Genomic DNA, 23364 nt, shown 5'->3' on the forward strand with positions numbered 1-23364 from the left:
AAATTCCATCCTCCTTCATATCTAGCAGACCACCACTCTCCCCTCTCAAAAACCATTCTCAAATCACATCTCCTCCAAGAGGCCTTCAATCCGCGAATCAATCAGTTGTACTTACTGAGCACTTACTAGGTGTAGAGCACTTTCTTACTTGGGAGCGCTGGAGAGAGTATGGTACAACAGAATTAATAGAAACTTCTCTGCCCACAATGAGCTTATAGACTAGAACAGTTAGATCTAGGTTAGAGTTTCTTTTTATATAGAAGTGGTGTGGAGGAGAAGCTACAGGTTCAATCACTTTGAAACAGGTGTTTATCATAACCTGTTATAGTTAAGTGGGGGGTAGGGCTACTTTTCTTCTTATTCAAACCCTGCTGATCCTACAAAATGATGGAGCAAAATGATTAAAGGAGTTATGTCTCCATTTTTTCCCACCATGTTCTTCCAGCAGCTGGCAAATAGTAATAATAATTGTGGAAGTTATTAAGCACACACTAGGTGCCAACTACTATAGTAGATAAAAGATAAGCCAATCAAACACAGTCCTTTTCCCATATGGGTTTCGGAGTTTGGGGGAAAGGAGAAAAAGGTGTTTAATCTCATTTTACATAGGAGGAAACTAAGACAGAGAGAAGTGTTCATGGCACTTGTCCAAGAAAACACAGTAGGTAAGTGGTAGGGCAGGATTAGAATCTGCATCTCCTGACTCCCAGTATTGTACTGTTTCCTCTAGGCCATGCTGATTTTTCAGGTATGTCTACATTTGTGTGGAACACTTTCCTTGGAACTTCAGGAAAATGTTAAATACATCTCCATGGAAAATCCTGAAGGCTGGTTAGTAGGATAAATCACAAATTGTTTGGTAAGAGACAAGCGAACACAGTAAGTGCTCACAATACCACTGAGTAATTTACTGAGATAAAAAGGAAAGAGAACCAAAAGTGCAGCTTGATTAAAGGGAGAGAAGGGTATGGAGAAAGTATGAGTATATACCTGTATATATGTACATCTGTTTGTACATATTTATTACTGTATTTATTTTACTTGTGCATATTTATTCTATTTATTTTATTTGGTTTATATGGGGTTTTTTTGTCTGTCTCCCACTTCTAGACTGTGAGCACGCTGTTGGGTAGGGACCGTCTCTATATGTTGCAAATTTGTACTTCCCAAGCGCTTAGTACAGTGCTGTGCACACAGTAAGCGCTCAATAAATACGATTGAATGAATGAATGAAAGGTAAGGGGTGGGAGGCAGAAGAGGAGGCTGAGAAGGAGACTGAGAATGAGCAGCATGGCTCAGTGGAAAGAGCACAGGCTTTGGATTCAGAAGTCATGGGTTCAAACCCCGGCTCCGCCACTTGTCAGCTGTGTGACTTTGGGTGAGTCACTTCACTTCTCTGGGTCTCAGTGACCTCATCTGTAAAATGGGGATGAAGACGGTGAGCCCCCCATGGGACCACCTGATCACCTTTTAACCTCCCCAGCGCTTAGAAAAGTGCTTTGCACATAGGAAGCTCCTGATAAATGCCATCATGATTATTATTATTATTATTAATGAGCAGTCAGAGAGATAGGAGGAGAACCAGGAGAGGACAGTGTCCATAAAGCCAAGGTTGGATAATGTTTTCAGGAGAAGGGGGTGGTTGACAGTGTTGAAAGCAGCTGAGAGGTTGAGGAGGATTTAGATGGAGTAGAGGCCTTTGGATTTTGCAAGGAGATCATTGGTGACCTTTGAAAAGGTGGTTTCTGGGGCATGAAGGGGACAGAAGCCAGATCAATCAATCAATCAATCGATCGTATTTATTGAGCGCTTACTGTGTGCAGAGCACTGTACTAAGCGCTTGGGAAGTACAAGTCGGCAACACATAGAGACCGTCCCTACCCAACAGCGGGCTCACAGTCTAGAAGGGGGAGACAGAGAACAAAACCAAACATACTAACAAAATAAAATAAATAGAATAGATATGTACAAGTAAGATAAATAAATAAATAAATAGAGTAATAAATATGTACAAACATATAAACATATATACAGGTGCTGTGGGGAAGGGAAGGAGGTAAGATGGGGGGGATGGAGAGGGGGACGAGATGGGAGGGAGTCCAAGATAAAATTGGAGGAGAGGAACTTGAGACAACATGCACAAGGAGTTTGGAGAGGAATGGTAGGAGGAAAATGGGACGATAACTGAAAGGAGCCCTGGGGTCAAGAGAGGGCTTTTTTTTTAGGTTGGGGAGACATGAACATGTTTGAAAGCATTGGGGAAGAAGCCATTGGAGAGCGAATAGTTGGAAGGAGGGAGGGAGAGAAGAAGGGAGGGGGCAAGTGTTTTAATAAGGTGTGAAGGAATGGGGTCAGATGTGCAGGTGGAGGGGCTGAATTTTGAGAGAAGGCAGGAGATCTCCTCTAGAGATACTGCTGGGAAAGATGGGAGAGTTGAAGAAGAGGCAGGAAGGGGGAGGAGCAGGGGAGATTTTAGGGAGATCATGCCTGATATTATTGATTTTCTCAATCAAGTAGGTGGCCAGGTCACTGGGGGCGAAGGATACGGGAGGTGAAGGGACTGGGGGCCTGAGAAGGGAGTTAAATGTCTGGAATGACTGGTGAGGGCAATTGGCATGGGTGTCCATAAGGATGGAGCAGTAATTTTGCCTGGCAGAGGAGAGGACAAAGAAGCAGCAGCATAGCTCAGTGGAAAGATCATGGGCTTGGAGTCAGAGGTTATGGGTTCTAATTCCAGCTCTGCCACTTGTTAGCTGTGTGACTTTGGGCAAATCACTTAACTTCTCTGTGCCTCAGTGACCTCATCTGTAAAATGGGGATTAAGACCGTGAGCCCCACATGGGGCAACCTGATCACCTTGTATCCCCCCGCCCCAGCGCTTAGAACAGTGCTTTGGAGATTGTTCAGTGGCTAGAGATGATGAGATCGAGTGCGTGTCCAAGTTGGTGAGTGGGTGAGGTGGGGTGGAGCAGGAGATCAGTGGAGTTGAGAAATGATTGAAAGTTCATAGCGGAAGGGTCATCTGGAACATCTTTGTGGATACTGAAGTCCCTGAGGATCAATGTAGGAATGGAGAAAGAGAGAAGGAATGTGAGAAAGGGATCAAAATGGTTAAAAAAGTTGGAGGCGGGACCTGGGGAGCTGTAGATGAACGTTACTAGAATCTGGAATGGGTGGTAGAGGTGGGTTATATGAACTCAATATGTCCAAGACTGAACTCCTTATCTTCCCTCCCAAACCCTGTCCTCTCCCTGACTTTTCCGTCACTGTAGACGGCACTACCATCCTTCCCGTCTCACAAGCCCGCAACCTTGGTATCATCCTCGACTCCGCTCTCTCGTTCACCCCCACATCCAATCCGTCACCAAAACCTGCCGGTCTCACCTCCGCAACATCGCCAAGATCCGCCCTTTCCTCTTCATCCAAACCGCCACCTTCCTGGTTCAATCTCTCATCCTATATGCCAACTGGATTACTGCATCAGCCTCCTCTCTGATCTCCTCCTGTCTCTCCCCACTTCAGTCTACACCTCGCTCTGCTGCCCGGATTATCTTTGTACAGAAATACTCTGGGTACGTCACTCCCCTCCTCAAAAATCTCCAGTGGCTGCCTGTCAACCTACGAATCAAGCAAAAACTCCTCACTCTGAGCTTCAAGGCTGTCCATCCCCTCGCCCCCTCCTCCCTCACCTCCCTTCTCTCCTTCCCCAGCCCAGCCCACACCCTCCACTCCTCTGCCACCACTAACCTCCTCACTGTACCTCGTTCTTGCCTGTCCCACCATCAACCCCCGGCCCATATCCTTCCCCGGCCCAAAATGCCCTCCCTCCACACATCTGTCAAGCTCGCTCTCTTCCTCCCTTCAAAGCCCTACTGAGAGCTCCCCTCCTCCAGGAGGCCTTCCCAGACTGAGCGCCCTTTTTCCTCTCCTCCTCCCCATCCCCCCCCCCCACCTCCTTCCCCTCCCCACAGCACTCGTTTATATTTGTACAGATCTATCATTCTATTTATTTTACTTGTACATAGTTACTATTCTATTTATCTTGTTAATGATGTGCACATAGCTTTAATTCTATTTGTTCTGATGATTTTGACATCTGTCTCCATGTTTCGTTTTGTTGTCTGTCTCCCCCTTCTAGACTGTGAGCCCGTCGTTGGGTAGGGACCGTCTCTATCTGCTGCCAACTTGTACCTCCCAAGCGCCTAGTCCAGTGCTCTGCACACAGTCAGCGCTCAATAAATACAACTGAATGAATGAATGAATAAATAAATACGACTGAATGAATGAATGAATGAACCTGGGCTTTGAAGGAAGGTAAAGAAAGAGCTGGGGAGGTGGAATCGTGTCAAAGCGGCACTGGGGCTTGAGAAGGAAGCCAACGCTTCCTCCTTTCCCGGGGAGTCTGGGAGAATGGATGAAGATGAGGTCCCCTCCAGAGAGAGCAGCAGGGGAGACAAAGTCATCATCATCATCATCATCATCATCAATCGTATTTATTGAGCGCTTACTGTGTGCACAGCACTGTACTAAGCACTTGGGAGGTACAAGTTGGTAACATATAGAGACAGTCCCTACACAGCAGGGGGCTCACAGTCTAAAAGGGGGAGACAGAGAACAAAACCAAACATACTAACAAAATAAAATAAATAGAATAGATATGTACAAGTAAAATAAATAAATAAATAAATAAATAGAGTAATAAATATGTACAAACATATATACATATATACAGGTGCTGTGGATGACAAAGTCATCCGGGGTGAGCCAGGTACTTGGAAAATGATGACACTATGCGATGGCAACATCCACGGTACAGTTTTCACAGAGAAATGAGAAGTGACTCTCTGGGAGGGTTTGAAACCAAAAGGGAGCTGGAGGAGGCAGTTTAATTTCAGTAGTTTTTATTCCCACTTTTGTTATTCTTGTATATAAGTGCTCACCTGAGCTCTGGGGTCTTATGCCGTCGAGTCGTCTTCAACCCATAGCGACAGCATGGACACATCTCTTCTTCTATTTATTTTATTTTGTTAATATGTTTGGTTTTGTTCTCTGTCTCCCCCTTCTAGACTGTGAGCCCACTGCTGGGTAGGGACCGTCTCTATATGTTGCCAACTTGGACTTCCCAAGCGCTTAGTCCAGTGCTCTGCACACAGTAAGCGCTCAATAAATACGATTGAATGAATGAATGATGGAGAGGAGGAGCAGTGACTGGGTAAAGGAACAGGTCAAGGATGAAGGAAAGCTTCTCCTTGATGGAGAGGGGTTAAACAAATTGGACTTGGCTGTGGGAGGAGGTTCTGGGAAGGGGGATGGCATGAGGGGTTGGGGGGGGATGAGTTGAAGAGGGATGGCGCAGGAGGAGGGGGATTAGGGATGGCACTAAGGCAGGATGACAGGGTTGGAGGGGGAAGGGGAGGTGTAGTGGAAGGAAAGGGCTGGAATCGGCTGAGACTGAGGGGACGGTGGCTAGAGCACAGGCATAGGGAGTCAGAAGGACCTGGGTTCTACTCCAGAAGCAGCGTGGCTCAGTGGAAAGAGCCCGGGCTTTGGAGTCAGAGGTCATGGGTTCAAATCCCTGCTCTGCCACATGTCAGCTGGGTGACTTTAGGCCACTCACTTCACTTCTCTGGCCTCAGTTCCCTCATCTGTCAAATTGGGAGTAAAACTGTGAGCCCCACCGTGGGACAACCTGATCACCTTGTAACCTCCCCAGCGCTTAGAACAGTGCTTTGCACATAGTAAGCGCGTAATAAATGCCATCATTATGCACTGTAGCGTGGCTCAGTGGAAAGAGCCCGGGCTTTGGAGTCAGAGGTCATGGGTTCAAATCCCGGCTCTGCCACTTTGGGCAAGTCACTTCTCTGGGCCTCAGTTCCCTCATCTGTAAAATGGGGATGAAGACTGTGAGCCCCCCGTGGGACAACCTGATCACCTTGTAAACTCCTCAATGCTTAGAACAGTGCTTTGCACATAGCAAGCGCTTAATAAATGCCCTAATTATCCCCTTCTAGACTGTGAGCCCACTGTTGGGTAGGGACCATCTCTATATGTTGCCAACTTGAATTTCCCAAGCGCTTAGTACAGTGCTCTGCACACAGTAAGCGCTCAATAAATACGATTGAATGAATGAATGAATGAATGGCTCTGCCACGTGTCTGCTGTGTGACCTCGGCAGGTCACTTCACTTCCCTGGGCCTCAGTTCCCTCACCTGGAAAATGGGGATTGAGACTGTGCGCCCTGTGGGACCACACCGTTGTCCAACCTGCTAAATTTGCACCTACCCCAGTGTTTAGGACAGTGCCTGGCGCATAATAAGTGCCTATCAAGTACCATAAAAAAATACAGACAGCGGAGACCCAGTCAAGGCAACAGAGAGTCTGCAGATACGCACTTCTTATCTTCACAGATTTCCTTTATTGCACTGATTTCTTCCTGGTCCTCAGGAGAAGAAGGGGAGAGGAAGAAGCCAGGAGAGGGGAGGGTCCTGACTAGCCAGCCGCGGCTTCAGCGCCCGGCGTTTTCAGTGCCCCAGTGCAGACCGATGGCATCGATTAAGGACCCCGACCGTCCGCTTATGAATTGGAGCACGGAGTTGGGGTGCAGAGGGGCAGCGGTGAAGGCAGTGCCCGAGTTGCGGCCAAAAGACAGGAAGCGCCCCTTGTCCGTCACGAAGAGCAGCTGGTTCAGGTAGAACCTGTATTTTCCTGACACCTGGATCACAGACTCTCCCGGGTGGAGGAAGATTTCCTCCAGGTTGCCAGAACTGCCCCCAATGTAATCGCTCCACTCCTTGCCATAGCGCACCTGGAGCCTGTATGGACAGGGAAGGAGAGCCAGTCAATGAAATGACAACCATCCGTGTGACCTTGGGCCGGTCATTTCGCTCCTCCGTGCCACCGTTACCTCAACGGTTAAATGGGGATTAAGTCTGTGAGCCCCATGTGGGAGGGGGACCACGTCCAATCTGATTTATTGTTTTATCTATTTGTATTAATGTCTGTCTCCCCCTCTAGACCGTGAGATCCTTGTTGGATAGGGACCGTCTCTATATGTTTCCAACTTGTACTTCCCAAGCGCTTAGTACAGTGCTCTGCACACAGTAAGCGCTCAATAAATACGATTGAATGAATGAATGAATTAACTGGTGTCTACTCTAGTGCTTAGAACAGTGCCTGGCACCTAATCAGTGCTTAACAAATATCAGAATAAGAAAAACAACCAGCAAGCCCAGAGTTTCTAGATGGGGATGGCTGAGACTTTCCAACCAGCCATCCTCGTGCCTGCATCAACTCCATCCACATAACGTGAAAACCCCTACTCACCCCCTTCCCCTACTTCTTGAACATTTTATATCTTTTGGTACATATTTATACTGATTCGTGTTTGTCCTGTCTCCCTTTTTAGCCTATATACTCCTTTGGGGCAGGACTCTGCCCATCTCCAGCTCGGTGCCACAAACCCAAAAATAACTCAAAAAAGGAACGTCACCTCCGGACCGGAAAGATGGAAACATCACACATCATGACAAGAAAAAGAGAGAGATTGGTTACGGTCGGCTGGATGGGGTTGGAATGGCGGGAGACCCTTCCCCGATTTCCGACAGCCTCACCCCACGATGTAGTTTTGGTTGACACGTAGACGGATGGCAGTTATAGGTCCTTCCAGTTGGTTTCCCGAGTGGGAGAAGGGCTTCCCACCTGTGCCTCCATAGTTCCCACTGAACGAGGAAGCCCGGCTCTGAACTGAAGCGGAAGAAATCAGTGAGATGAGAGGGATCTTCCCTCTGTCCACCTTCCCCGTCGCTTCGCTTCATCCCTAGGACCCACCCAGAGAATTAGGTTTTACTTTCTCCCAGCCTCTCCTCTCCTTCTCCCTAAAAAGCCAGCTCCCTCTCCCTCAAACTTTGCTCTTTTTCCCAAGGGCCCAACTCGAGCAAATGACATCCCGAACCCAGGACCTCACTTACGAGCATCGGCCGAGGCCAGGGCCCAGAGCAGGGCAAGGAGTCCGACGGTCAGCATTCTGGGAGGAGAAAGAATAGCAGCGTAAAAGGAAAGGAAAGGAAAGGAGGTGACTTAGCTTGAATTCTCCCCAAATCGAATCAGACTCAGCTATCTCCAGCTCGGTCGGAAACGGATTCCCGCCTCCTACGACATAAGAGCCAGATTCCTCACCCTTCCTCTGGTCTTCCCTCCTTCTGCTCCCCTGGAATCCTTCAAGCCTGAGGTGACTTCAGCGGATCCCAGGCCCTTTTATTCCCAACCTTGACCCACACCTTCCTTATATGGTTGGAATTTCAGCTCCTGAGCAAACAAAATGAAGCCACTAGAGTCAGGTAAAGAGCAGGGCGAGGAAGCACCAACCTCCACCCATCTTTCTGCCCTGGTGTCTTCACCCCGTTTCGCCCCCGGCTCTCCCTGCCCCCACTGCCCTTGGTTTCCAGATGGCAGGGTGGACCTGCCTCTCTTTGCCAGGACAGAAACACCTTGCCCCCTCCTACCTCACCAACTACAAACCAGCCAGCGCTCTTCACGCCTCTAATTCTAACCTTCTCACTGTGCCTCGATCTCATCTGTCTCACTACCAACCCCTCGCCCACATTATCATCATCATCAATCATATTTATTGAGCGCTTACTGTGTGCAGAGCACTGGACTAAGCCCTTGGGAAGTACAAATTGGGAACATATAGAGACAGTCCCTACCCAACAGTGGGCTCACAGTCTAAAAGGGGGAGACGAAACCAAACATACTACAAAATAAAATGGAATAGATATGTACAAGTAAAATAAATAAATAAATAAATAGAGTAATAAATATGTACAAACGTATATACATATATACAGGTGCTGTGGGGAAGGGAAGGAGGTAAGGTGGGGGGGATGGAGAGGGGGACGAGGGGGAGAGGAAGGAAGGGGCTCAGTCTGGGTAGGCCTCCTGGAGGAGGTGAGCTCTCAGTAGGGCCTTGAAGGGAGGAAGAGAGCTAGCTTGGCGGATGGGCAGAGGGAGGCCATTCCAGGCCCAGGGGAGGACGTGGGCTGGGGGTCGATGGCACATTCTGCCTCTGGCCTGGAACGCTCTCCCTCCTCAAATCCGACAGACAATTCCTCTCCCCCCTCTTCAAAGCCTTATTGAAGGCACATCTCCTCCGAAAGGCCTTCCCTTTCCTCTTCTCCAGCTCCCTTCTGCGTCGGCCTGACTTGTTCCCTCTGTTCTTCCCCCCTCCCAGCCCCACACCACTCAAAGTACATAACTGTCATTCGATTATTTGTACTGATGTCTGTCTCCTCTGTAAGGTCATTGTGGGCAGGGAATGTGTCTGTTTATTGTCGTATTAAGCTCTTAGTCCAGTGCTCTCCACACATTAAGCGCTCAGTAAATGCAATTGAATGAATGAATGAAACACCTGAGGAGAAACATGATAGTGGGGTTCTGAGGGAATTCGGTTGGGAGACGCAAGAGGTAACAAGAGGATTCCCGGGCAAATGGGAATTAACAAGGAAATCTTGCGGGGTGGATGGGCAGTCGTCCAGCAAGAAGCTGAGGCAGTGAGGTAAATTCATTCATTCATTCATTCAATCGTATTTATTGAGCGCTTACTGTGTGCAGAGCACTGTACTAAGCACTTGGGAATCAATCAATAAATCAATCAATCGTATTTATTGAGCACTTACTGTGTGCAGAGCACTGTACGAAGCGCTTGGGAAGTACAAGTTGGCAACATATAGAGACGGTCCCTACCCAACAGTGAGCTCACAGTGTAGAAGATGTCCAACAGCTCCCTACAGCCTCTTGCTTCTTCTTTGTTTTTTCTTATGGTAGTTATTATTATTATTAATGGCATTTATTAAGCACTTACTATGTGCAAAGCACTGTTCCAAGCGCTGGAATAATGATTCATTCATTCATTCAATCGTATTTATTGAGCACTTACTGTGTGCAGAGCACTGGACTAAGCGCTTGGGAAGTACAAGTTGGCAACATATAGAGATGGTCCCTCCCCAACAGTGGGCTCACAGTCTAGAAGGGGGAGACAGACAACAAAACAAAACATATTAACAAAATAAAATAGACTAAATATGTACAAATAAAATAAATAAATAAATAGCGTAATAAATACATACAAACATATATACATATATACAGGTGCTGTGGGGAGGGGAAGGAGGTAAGGCGGAAGGGATAGAGAGGGGGAGGAGGGGGAGAGGAAGGAGGGGGCACAGTCTGGGAAGGCCTCCTGGAGGGGGTGAGCTCTCAGTAGGGGCATTTGTTAAGCACTTACTATGTGCAAAGCACTGTTCTTAGTGCTGGGGAGGATGCAAGGCAATCAGGTTGTCCCATGGGGGGCTCACAGTCTTCATCCCCATTTTATAGATGAGGGAACTGAGGCACAGAGAAGTTAAGTGACTGGCCCAAAGTCACAACAGTGACAAGTGGCGGAGCCGGGATTTGAACCCATGACTTCTGTCTCCCAAGCCCGGGCTCTTTCCAAGTGCTTTCTATTTGCTGGGCAAAATAGTAAGTTCTGGGGTAGATACAAGTTTAGATCTACCCCTCCCCACCCCCCTGCCTTACCTCCTTCCCCTGTCCACAGAACTTGTATATATGTATATATGTTTGTACAGATTTATTGCTCTATTTATTTATTTATTTTATTTGTACATGTTTATTCTATTTATTTGATTTTGTTAATATGTTTTGTTTTGTTCTCTGTCTCCCCCTTCTAGACTGTGAGCCCACTGTTGGGTCAGGACCGTCTCTATATGTTGCCAACTTGTACTTCCCAAGCGCTTACTCCAGTGCTCTGCACACAGTAAGCACTCAATAAATACGATTGAATGAATGAATGAATGAATCCAGTCCATCTCCTGCGGAGGGCTCACAGCCTTCATCCCCATTTGACAGATGAGGTAACTGAGGCCCAGAGAAGTGAGGTGTCTTGCCCGAGCTCACACAGCCGATAAGGGTTGGAGCTGGGATTTGAACTCAGGACCCGTATTCTATCCAATAGGCCACACTGCTCCTCACACCTTTGAACTCCTAGCCGCTGTAGGGCGTTCTGTATATTTATCAGTTCATCTGCTTTCTCTAAAATGGAGTCATATCTTCTTAATCCCCAAATTGAGAAGCATTGTGGCCTAGTGGGTAGAGCATGAGTTTGGGAGTCAGAAGGACCTGGGTTCGAGTGCTGGCTCTGCCCCTTGTCCGCTATGTGACCTTGGACAAATCACTTCACTTCCCTGTTCCTCAGTTACCTCATCTATAAAACGGGGATTAAGACCGTGAGCCCCATGTGGGACATGGACTGTAATCAAACTAATTAGCTTGTATCTCCACCAGCGTTTAGTACAGTGTCTGGCGCATAGGAAGCATTTAATAAACACCATAGAAAATTCAGCTGCTGGGGTTCAGATCATTACTCATCTGATGGAAAAGATCTGAGTAGATGGAAAAGAGACGTAGCGTGGCTCAGTGGAGAGAGCCCGGGCTTTGGAGTCAGAGGTCATGGGTTCAAATCCCAGCTCCGCCAATTGTCAGCTGGGTGACTTTGGGCAAGTTGCTTAACTTCTCTGTGCCTCAGTTACCTCATCTGGAAAATGGGGATTAAGACTGTGAGCCCCCCCATGGGACAAACTGAACATCACCTTGTAACCACCCCAGTGCTTAGAACAGTGCCTTGCATATAGTAAGCGCTTAATAAATGCCATCATTATTATTGTCATTATTACTACTTCTTTATTGTTTTGGCTTTCGCAGTGATACACATAAAACTTTTGTGGGCACATGTCTGCTAACTGTGTTATATTGTACTCTCCCAAGTGCTTAGTACAGTGCTCTGTACACAAGCACTCAATAAATACCTTTGATTTATTGATGGATATATCAGATTGACTACGTGCTGAAAAATACTGGCCGAATCCCTGTGCTTCTTGTACCACCCTGGTGGCTATAACCTGGAGCGTGCCTCTATTTATTAATAATTTCTATTATTAATAATATCTATATACTATATTATATAATAATATCTTGATAATAGAATAATTATATTCTATAATTTAGAGAAGCAGTGTAGCTCAGTGGAAAGAGCACGGGCTTGGGAGTCAGAGGTCATGGGTTCGAATCCCAGCTCCATCACTTGTCAGCTTGGGCAAGCCACTTAACTTCTCTGGGCCTCAGTTCCCTCATCTGTAAAATGGGGACTAAGACTGTGAGCCCCACGTGGGACAACCTTGATCACCTTGTATTCCCACCAGTGCTTAGAACAGTGCTTGGCACATAGTAAGCGCTTAACAAATACCACTATTATTATTATTATTATTATTATTATTATTATTCTATCTCCCTGACTAGACAGTAAGCTCCTTAAGGGCAGTGCTGAACAATCTGTAGACAATAAACACCACTGACTGATTGGCAGGGCCTGTAGATTGGAAGCTCCTTGTAAGCAGGGATCATGTCGGTCAACTCCGTTGTGTTGTATATAATGGCATTTATTAAGCGCTTACTATGTGCAAAGCACTGCTCTAAACGCTGGAGAGGTTACAAGGTGATAAGGTTGCTCCGCGGGGGACTCACAGTCTTCATCCCCATTTTACAGATAAGGGAACTGAGGCACAGAGAAGTGAAGTGACTTGTCCAAAATCACACAGCTGACAATTGGCGGAGCTGGGATTCGAACCCATGACCTCTGACTCCAAAGCCTGGGCTCCTTCCACTGAGCCACACTGCTTCTCCTTTCCCAAGTGCTTAATCCAGTGCTCTGCACAAGTAAATGCTCAATAAGTGCCATTGATGGATGGATCTAAAATTCTACCTCCTTCCAGACACCGTCCCCAACAACTTAATTTCATTACCTCAGTTGCACCTGGCACTTAGGAACGATAGAAGGGAAGCAGTGTGGCCTATAGCAGCGTGGCTCAGTGGAAAGAGCTCGGGCTTTGGAGTCAGAGGTCATGGGTTCGAATCCTGGCTCCGCCAATTGTCAGCTGCGTGACTTTGGGCAAGTCACTTAACACCTCTGGGCCTCAGTTCCCTCATCTGTAAAATGGGGATGAAGACTGTGAGCCCCCCGTGGGACAACCTCATCACCTTGTAACCTCCTCAGAGCTTAGAACAGTGCTTTGCACATAGTAAGTGCTTAATAAATACCACTATTATTATTAGTGGAAAGAAAAAGGTCTGGGAGTCTAATCCCAGCTCCGCCACTTCTCCGACATGTGACCTTGGGCAAGCCACTTAACTTCTCTGTGCCTCAGTTTCCTCATCTGTAAAATGGGGGATTAAATCCCTCTGATGTAGACTGAGAGCCCCATGTGGGACTGTGTCCAACCTGATGATCTTTGTATCTACCCCAGTGCTTTGTACAGTGCCTGTCACACGGCAAACACTTAACAAGTACCACTGAGAAAGGGAAAAAAAAACCTCCAAACAAAATGTACTATTTTTATTGTTATATTCAATCAGTGGTACATATACTTTCAACATACTACTATCTGTTTTAACCTTGCTCTTCCTCTTCCTCCCATTATTTGTAAATTATTACTGTCTGTCTGCCCCAGAGACGGTAAACTCCATCAAGGTAGGGAACAGGTGACTTTCTTCTGTTATACTCTCCCCAGGGCTAAGTAGAGCACTTTGTCCTCAGTAGGAGGTCAATAAATACCGTTGATTGATGGACCAACCAGGGATAATCCAGGACCAGGCCAGGCCAGGCCCACAGTGGACCTGGGACTTGACCAGAACTAGCTGGCCTCCAAGAAAGGGGAGAGAGGCAAAATTCTTGGAAGAACTCTCTGGTTCTGGTTCCAAACTCCTAGAACGAGTCGTCTACACCCGCTGCCTCGAATTCCTCAATGTCAACTCTCTCCTGGACCCCCTCCAATCTGGCTTCCATCCCCTACACTCCACCGAAACTGCCCTCTCAAAGGTCACCAATGACCTCCTTCTTGCTAAATCCAACGGCTTATACTCTATCCTAATCCTCCTCGACCTCTCAGCTGCCTTCGACACTGAATCACCCCCTTATCCTTAACACGCTATCCAACCTTGGCTTCACAGACTCCGTCCTCTCCCCGTTCTCCTCTTATCTCTCTGGGTGTTCATTCTCAGTCTCCTTTGCGGGCTCCTCCTCCCCCTCCCATCCCCTTACTGTAGGGGTTCCTCGAGGGTCAGTTCTTGGTCCCCTTCTGTTCTCTATCTACACTCACTCCCTCGGTGACCTCATTCGCTGCCACGGCTTCAACTCTCATCTCTACGCTGATGACACCCAAATCTACATCTCTGCCCCTGCTCTCTCTCCCAACCTCCAGGCTCGTATCTCCTCCTGCCTTCGGGACATCTCCATCTGGATGTCTGCCCGCCATCTAAAACTCAATATGTCCAAGACTGAACTCCTCATCTTCCCTCCCAAACCCTGTCCTCTCCCTGACTTTCCCATCACTGTAGACGACACTACCATCCTTCCCATCTCACAAGCCCGCAACCTCAGTGTCATCCTCGACTCTGCTCTCTCGTTCACCCCACACATCCAATCTGTCATCAAATCCTGCCGGTCTCACCTCCACAACATCGCCAACAACCGCCCTTTCCTCTCCATCCAAACCGCTACCTTGCTGGTTCAATCTCTCATCCTGTCCTGACTGGATTACTGCATCAGCCTCCTCTCTGATCTCCCATCCTCCTGTCTCTCCCCGCTTCATTCTATAATTCACTCTGCTGCCTGGATTATCTTTGTACAGAAACTCTCTGGACACGTCACTCCCCTCCTCAAAAATCTCCAGTGGCTGCCTGTCAACCTATGAATCAAGCAAAAACTCCTCACTCTGGGCCTCAAGGCTGTCCATCCATCCCCTCACCCCCTCCTCCCTCACCTCCCTTCTGTCCTTCTCCAGCCCAGCCCGCACCCTCCACTCCTCTGCCGCTGCTCACCTCCTCACTGGGCCTTGTTCTCACCCGTCCCGCCGTCGACCCCCTGCCCACGTCCTCCCCCTGGCCTGGAATGCCCTCCCTCCACACATCCGCCAAGCTCGCTCTCTTCCTCTCTTCAAAGCCCCACTGAGAGCTCACCTCCTCCAGTAGGCCTTTCCACACTGAGCCCCCTTTTTCCTCTCCTCCTCCCCATCCCCCTGCCCTACCTCCTTCCCCTCCTCCTTCCCCTACATATATAAATCTGTATATATTTGTACAGATTTATTACTCTATTTATTATACTTGTACATATTTACTATTCTATTTATTTTGTTAATGATGTGCATATAGCTATAAATCTATTTGTTCTGATGATTTTGACACCTGTCTACATGTTTTGTTCTGTTGCCTGTCTTCCCCTTCTAGGCTGAGAGCCTGTTGTTGGGTAGGGACCGTCTCTATATGTTGCCGACTTGTACTTCCCAAGCGCTTAGTACAGTGCTCTGGACACAGTAAGTGCTCGATAAATACGATTGCATGAATGAATAAATGAATGGTTCTCCTCATGTGGACTTTTTGCTCTAACCAGAGAACAGGACCAGGGACCTTCTCTGTATGTTGCCAACTTATACTTCCCAAGCGCTTAGTACAGTGCTCTGCACACAGTGAGTGCTCAATAAATATGATTGAATGAATGTAAGCTCCTTATGAGCAAGGAACGTGTCCGCTGATTCTGTTATGCTCCCCCAAGTACTTAGAACAGTGCTCATAGTAAGCACTCAATAAATAAAATTACTAATAATAATGATATTTGTTAAGCACTTACTATGTGTCAGGCACAGTACTAAGCGCTGGGGTGGATACAAGCAAATTGAGTTGGACACTGTCCCTGTCCCAAATGGGGCTCACAGCCTCAATCCCCATTTTACAGATGAGGTAACTGAGGCACAGAGAAGTGAAGTGACTTGCCCAAGGTCAAACAGCAGTCAAGTGGTCTAGACAGAATTAGAACCCATAACCTTTTAACTCCCAGGCCCACATTCTATCCACTCCTCTATGCTGCTTCTCTCATGGCTCAATGGCAAGAGTCCGGGCTTGGGTTCGAATTCCAGCTCTGCCATTTGTCAGCTGTGTGACTTTGGATAAGTCACTTCACTTCTCTGTGCCTCAGTTACCTAAACTGTAAAATTAGGATTAAGACTGTGAGCCCCACATGGGACACCCTGATCACCTTGTATCCCTCCAGCTCTTAGAATGGTGCTTTGCACATAGGAAGCACTTAACAAATGTCATCATTATTATTCTTACTATTCTCTACAATGCAGAGCACTGTACTGATTGATTGATTGATTGACTGCTTGATTAATTGGAGGAGGAAGGGATATTCCGGGGGGAACAAAGGACATTCCCTCTGGAGAAACTGAGGTAATAATAATAATAATAATGGCATTTATTAAGCGCTTACTATGTGCAAAGCACTGTTCTAAGCACTGGAGGGGGATACAAGGCGATCAGGTTGTCCCACATGGGGCTCACAGTCTTAATCCCCATTTTACAGATGAGGTAACTGAGGCTTAGAGAAGTGAAGTGACTTGCCTAAGGTCACACAGCAGACATGTGGCGGAGCCGGGATTTGAACCCATGACCTCTGCCTCCAAAGCCCGGGCTCTTTCCACTGAGCCACGCTGCTTCACTCGGGAAGTTTATTCCAGGCGATGGAGGTCATACTGGGGATTCATTCCGGCAGAAGTCAGAGGGCAGGAAATATTAATATAGGAAATGTACATATGGGAACAATTCCAGAGTTAGGGTAGTTGAGCTCACACGACATATTTACCGGACCCCAACCCCACCCAATCTAGAGATAAAATCGCTCTATTTGCCATCTGGAACTAGGGCAGGTCTGTGAGCCCATCCCAGGGAGTGAGGAGGAGAGAGACACTCCCTGAGGAGCTGGAGGGGAGAGGGGTGACAGATTATCTGTTCCCTGGGGATGGGAAGGGCAAGAAGATCTTGGAAGGGAGGGTAGAGCTGGGGCTTGGAGGCACAGGATTTGCAAAGCTTCCTAAAGATGAGGATGGTTTCAAAGCGGGAGGAGCACTGGGAATTGGGGGAGTTGAGTCGTGGAAGAGCAATGACGTTGGGATGGGGGCAGAGCTGAGAAGCAGCGGGGCCTAACGGAAAGAGCGAAGGCCTGGGAAGACAGGAAACCCGGGATCTAATCCGGGCTCCGTCGCTTGTCGGCTTGGCCGAGTCGCGTATCTCCATTTCCTCATCTGAAGACTGGGTTCGCTCCCCGTCATCCTACTAGTCTCCCCCCTGCTAGACTGTAAACTCCTTGTGGGCAGGAAACGTGTCTGTTCATTGCTTTGTACTCTCTCAAGTGCTTGGTAAGGAGCTCTGTACACAGTAAGCGCTCAATAAATACGATTGAACGAGTGAATATAGGCCAGGCCGTGGGGTAGACTGTGAACCCGTTGTTGGGTAGGGACCGTCTCTGTATGTTGCCAACTTGTACTTCCCAAGTGCTTAGTACAGTGCTCTGCACACAGGAAGCGATCAATAAATATGATTGAATGAATGAATGAGATAATCAGGTTGGACACCGTCCATGTCTCACATGGGGCTCACAGTCTAAGTTGGAGGGAGTAGGATTTAGTCAATCAATCAATCGTGTTTATTGAGCGCTTACTGTGTGCAGAGCACTGTACTAAGCGCTTGGGAAGGACAAGTTGGCGACATATAGAGACAGTCCCTACCCAACAGTGGGCTCACAGTCTAAAATTTGGAGACAGTCCAGATTTAAGCTCCATCTTTACAGATGAGGAAACTGAGGCGTTCATTCATTCATTCATTCAATCGTATTTATTGAGCACTTACTGTGTGCAGAGCACTGTACTAAGCGCTTGGGAAGTACAAGTTGGCAACATAGAGAGACGGTCCCTACCCAACAACGGGCTCACAGCCTAGAAGGGGGAGAGGCCCAGAGTAGGGAAGTGACTTGCAACAGAAAAGTGGTGGTCAGGATTAGAACCCAGGTCCTCTGACTCTCAGGCCCAGGCTCTATCCAGTAGGCCGCACTGCTCCTCACGGTGCGTTGCGCTGTCGCCAAGGCTCCCTCAAAATCCCCAAACCCCAAGGCCACCCAGCAGGCAAGAAGCAGAGTCAGGATTAGAAATCTGTGTTCTTTCCATCAGGGACTGTGCCTGATCTGATGGTATCGAATCTACCGCAGGGCTTAGCACAGTGCTTTGCACAAATAATAAATAATAATTATGATGGCATTTATTAAGCTCTTACTATGTGCAAAGCACTGTTCTAAGCACTGGGGAGGTTACAAGGTGATCAGGTTGTCCCATGGGGGGCTCACAGTCTTCATCCCCATTTTACAGATGAGGGAACTGAGGCACAGAGAAGTTTGAGCACTTAACACATACTATTATTAGTATTTCTAGAGGGATAATAACAATAATTATAATGGCATTTATTAAGTGCTTACTATGTGCAAAGCACTGTTCTAAGCACTGGGGAGGTTACAAGGTGATCAGGTTGTCCCATGGGGCCTCACAGTTTTAATCCCCATTTTAAAGATGAGGGAACTGAGGCACAGAGAAGTTTGAGCACTTAACACATACTATTATTAGTATTTCTAGAGGGATAAGAACAATAATAATAATGGTATTTATTAAGCACTTACTATGTGCAAAGCACTGTTCTAAGCACTGGGGAGGTTACAAGGTGATCAGGTTGTCCCATGGGGGGCTCACAGTCTTCATCCCCATTTTACAGATGAGGGAACTGAGGCACAGAGAAGTTTGAGCACTTAACACATACTATTATTAGTATTTCTAGAGGGATAAGAACAATAATAATAATGGTATTTATTAAGCACTTACTATGTGCAAAGCACTGTTCTAAGCACTGGGGAGGTTACAAGGTGATCAGGTTGTCCCATGGGGGGCTCACAGTCTTCATCCCCATTTTACAGATGAGGTAACTGAGGCCCAGAGAAGTGAAGTGACTGGCCCAAAGTCACACAGCTGACAATTGGCAGAGCCGGGATTTGAACCCATGACCTCTGACTCCAAAGTTCGGGCTCTTTCCACTGAGCCATGCAGCTCACTGTGGGCAGGGAACGAATCTACCAACTCTCTTATATTGTCCTCTCCCATGGGTTTAGTACAGTACCCAACTTGTACTTCCCAAGCGCTTAGTACAGTGCTTTGCACACAGTAAGCGCTCAATAAATACGATTGATGATGATGATGATGCTCTGCACACAATAAGTGCCATTTTTTTTGTATTTGCTAAGTGAAGCAGCATAGCTCAGTGGAAAGAGCAGGGCTTCGGAATCAGAGGTCATGGGTTCTAATCCCAGCTCTGCCACACATGTCATCTGTGTGACCTTGGGCAAGTCACTTCACTTCTCTGAGCCTCAGTGACCTCATCTGTCAAGTGGGGATGAAGACTGTGAGCCCCCCGTGGGACCACCTGATCACCTTGTATCCCCCCAGCTCTTAGAACAGTGCTTTGCACATAGTAAGCGCTTAACAAATGCCATCATTATTACTATGTGCCAGGCACTGTACTAAGCACTAGGGTAGATACAAGACCATTCATTCATTTAATCGTATTTATTGAGCGCTTACTGTGTGCAGAGCACTGTACTAAGCGCTTGGGAAGTATAAGTTGGCAACACATAGAGACGGTCCCTACCCAACAGCGGGCTCACAGTCTAGAAGTCACAGTCTAAAATAACACTGTAGACCATTCCCTCCCATCACCATCATCATCAATCGTATTTATTGAGCGCTTACTATGTGCAGAGCACTGTACTAAGCGCTTGGGAAGTACAAATTGATCTCCCATCCCCTCTCTTCATCCTTCCTCCTCCACAACTCGGTGGTTTTAATTGACCCTGTTTCACCCCAAACATAATCCTCTCCACCCCAATGAGAATACTGAAATCAACTGAATTCAACTGAATTCACAATTAATTAATTGAATTCATCATCATCATCAAACGTATTTATTGAGCGCTTACTGTGTGCAGAGCACTGTACTAAGCGCTTGGGAAGTACAAGTTGGCAACATATAGAGACAGTCCCTACCCAACAGTGGGCTCACAGTCTAAAAGGGGAATTAATAACTGAAACACTTTTATTACAAAGTGTTTTAAATGATACAAATCAGACTTTTTGGTTTACTCTAGTAAGAAATAAGGGTTTCCTCGGGTTGGATCCCGCCCCTGTCCCACATGAGACCCACAGGCTTTATCCCCATTTTACAGATGAAGTAACTGAGGCATGGTTGATTGACTGATTATCGCTATTTTTATTATTATCATTATTATGGTAATTTTACAGTGTTAACCAAAGCCACCTACCGCTGAGGCCCCCTGAGGCAGTTTCTTCACTTTATTCACCATCTGAAGCGAATTATTCACCATCAGAATTACCTCCGGAGCAATGACCACCTTGTACGACAAAATCAATCAATCAGTCGTATTTATTGAGCGCTTACTGTGTGCAGAACACTGTACTAAGCGCTTGGGAAGTACAAAAGAGACCAGAACCCCAATGTTTCCTACATTTTTATGGGTAGGGCAGAAGAGATCGCCTCTCTGTGCTACATTCTCACCCATGAATGCTCTTATTTTCAATCAAACAATGGTATTTATAGAGCGCTTACCGTACGCAGAACACTGAATTAAGCGCTTGGGAGAGTACAATATGGCGCAGTTGGTAGATACGTCGTTCCCTGTCCATAATGAGCTGAACTCCCATCATATCGTAATCGAAAATTACATCTCTGTTTCATAGAACAGCAATAAAGTGCATAATTTCCTTATCTTTATATTGTACTTGCATATTCCACAATGCAGCTGGATGCCATTGGACTCCTGGTAGTCCTTCACATGCTCGAGATAGTCAACGAAGAACATCATAAAACCCTTGTTTGATCGTGATAATGACAATAATTACAGTATCTGTTAATCTTCCATTTTAAATGAGTCGAAATGATTTTAAGGATTTACAGGAGGCGGCAGAAATAGAAATTTAGTCTGTTGATTGGGGTAGTGGTTTTTCCACTTTAGTGAGAATTCGTCCGATCTAGGTGGAACAGCGGGTTCCTTCGGAATGCTTATCAGTCAGTCAGTCGTATTTATTGAGCGCTTACTGTGCGCAGAGTGCTGTACTAAGCGCTTGGGAGAGTACAATATAACAAAATAACAGACATATCCCCTGCCCCCAATGAGCTCAAGCAAGCAAATTTCTTTGGAACCTCCCTGGAGAAGAAGACATTGGGTTCCCAAGCCTCTGTAAACCCACTGTGGGCAGGGATTGTCTCTCTTTATCGCTGTATTGTACTTTCCAAGCTCTTAGTACAGTGCTCTGCACACAATAAGCGCTCAATAAATACAATTGAATAAATGAATCTGGGGTCCCCAAGTCCATCTGAGATTCCCTGCTCTGCCTAGGCAAGAGAAAAAACCAAAGTCTTGCTTTAACTTGCCGGTTTGAGAATGTTGACGAGGATGTTTGCCCCAACCCCACAGCATTTATGCACATATCTTTAAATCACACATTAGAAATTTCTTATTCATTCCTATTAATGTCTGTCTCCCCCTCTAGACTGTAAGTTCGTTGTGGGCAGGGAACGTGTCTGCTAATTCTGTTGCATTGTATTCTCCCAAGTGCTTAGTACAGTGTTCTGCACATAGTAAGCGCTCAATAAATACCACCGATTAAGTGATGTGGCCGCTGTGACTTTATTCTCTAAACAGCTCTGCCCGAGCAGCGAGGAGGCTGAAATGTTGGCAAGCTGAGCCGCTGTTTTGATTTGCACTCTTTAGTACAGTTAAGTCGTTTTCTGCTCATAATGTACCTGAAATTTGAATTTCTTCTTCATCATCATCGTCGTCATCATCATCATCTGTGAGCCCACTGTTGGGTAGGGACTGTATATGTTGCCAATTTGTACTTCCCAAGTGCTTAGTACGGTGCTCTGCACATAGTAAGCGCTCAATAAATACGATTGATGATCATCAATGGTATTTGAGAGCTTATGATTTGTGGAATGCTGTATTTAGCATTTGGGAGAGTACAATTCTATTGGGAGAGTACTATTCTATTTATTTTATTTTGTTAATATGTTTTGTTTTGTTGTCTGTCTCCCCCTTCTAGACTGTGAGCCCGTTGTTGGGTAGGGACCGTCTTTATATGTTGCCAACTTGGACTTCCCAAGTGCTTAGTCCCGTGCTCTGCACACAGTAAGCGCTTAATAAATACGATTGATTGAATGAATGAATGAATACAATGGTGATGATGATGATGATGGCATTTGTTAAGCGCTTACTATGTGCAAAGCACTGTTCTAAGCGCTGGGGGGGTACAAGGTGATCAGGTTGTCCCATGTGGGGCTCACAGTCTTAATGCTCATTTTACAGATGAGGTAACTGAGGCTCAGAGAAGGTAAGTGACTTGCAATGCAATAGAGTACTGTAGAGGACCTCTGGTATCCCTTCATAAGCTGTAAAATGTCATGAAAAACGTCATAAAACCTTGTTTGATCTCTTATTCAAGTAACTAACTCTATGCTTACACACACCAGAAAGACTTTAGACTGTGAGCCCACTGTTGGGTAGGGACTGTCTCTATATGTTGCCAATTTGTACTTCCCAAGCGCTTAGTACAGTGCTCTGCACACAGTAAGCGCTCAATAAATACGATTGATGATGATGACTTTATGGCAGAAAATGGGATGTCCTGGAGAGGGTGTGTCCATGGAGCCTCTATAGAGCGGAAACGAATCGTTGGCATTTGAAGAGGAACGCCAAGCGCGACATTATCATTTTAAATGAGTCAAAACGATTATGAGTATTTCCAGGAGGCTGAAGAAATAGAAATTCATTCTGTTGACTGTGATAGTGGCTTTTCCACTTTATTAAATGAGAATTCGTCCAATCTTGGATGAATAGCAGCTTTTTTCGTAACGCTTCAGTCCGTCTATCGGATCTATTGAGTGCTTACTGTGTGCCCAGCGCTGTACTAAGCACTTGGGAGAGTACAATATAACAATACAACAGACACATTCCCGGCCCACAATGAGCTCAAGCAGGAAGATTTCTTTGGAACCTCCCTGGGAAAGAAGACACTTGGTTCCCAAACCATCTGGGAACTTAATCAATCAATCAATCATATTTATTGAGTGCTTACTGTGTGCAGAGCACTGTACTAAGCACTTGGGAAGTACAAGTTGGCAACATATAGAGACAGTCCCTACCCAACAATGGGCTCACAGTCTAAAAGAACTAACTTAAGTTCTCTGTGCCTCAGTTACCTCATCTGTAAAATGGGGATGAAGACTGTGAGCCCCCTGTGGGACAAACTGTTCACCTTGTAACCTCTCCAGCGCTTAGAACAGTGCTTGGCACGTAGTAAGCACTTAATAAGT

General features: G+C 46.5%; 1 protein-coding gene across 1 annotated transcript; it reads right to left on the bottom strand.

Annotated features, from left to right (window-relative positions):
• Nucleotides 1–1117: 1117 nt before the first annotated feature.
• On the bottom strand, nt 1118–8022 carry LOC119942899 (zymogen granule membrane protein 16-like; the record flags this gene model as incomplete). Its single annotated transcript, XM_038763940.1, has 4 exons — nt 7968–8022; nt 7611–7743; nt 6529–6812; nt 1118–1140 (listed from the first exon to the last, which is right to left on the bottom strand). Coding segments are annotated over exons 1-4 (495 nt in total), but the record flags the coding sequence as incomplete, so codon positions are not given.
• Nucleotides 8023–23364: the final 15342 nt, after the last annotated feature.

The sequence above is a fragment of the Tachyglossus aculeatus genome, chromosome 21 (genome assembly GCF_015852505.1).
Source record: "Tachyglossus aculeatus isolate mTacAcu1 chromosome 21, mTacAcu1.pri, whole genome shotgun sequence".
NCBI classification, from domain to species: Eukaryota; Metazoa; Chordata; class Mammalia; order Monotremata; family Tachyglossidae; genus Tachyglossus; species Tachyglossus aculeatus.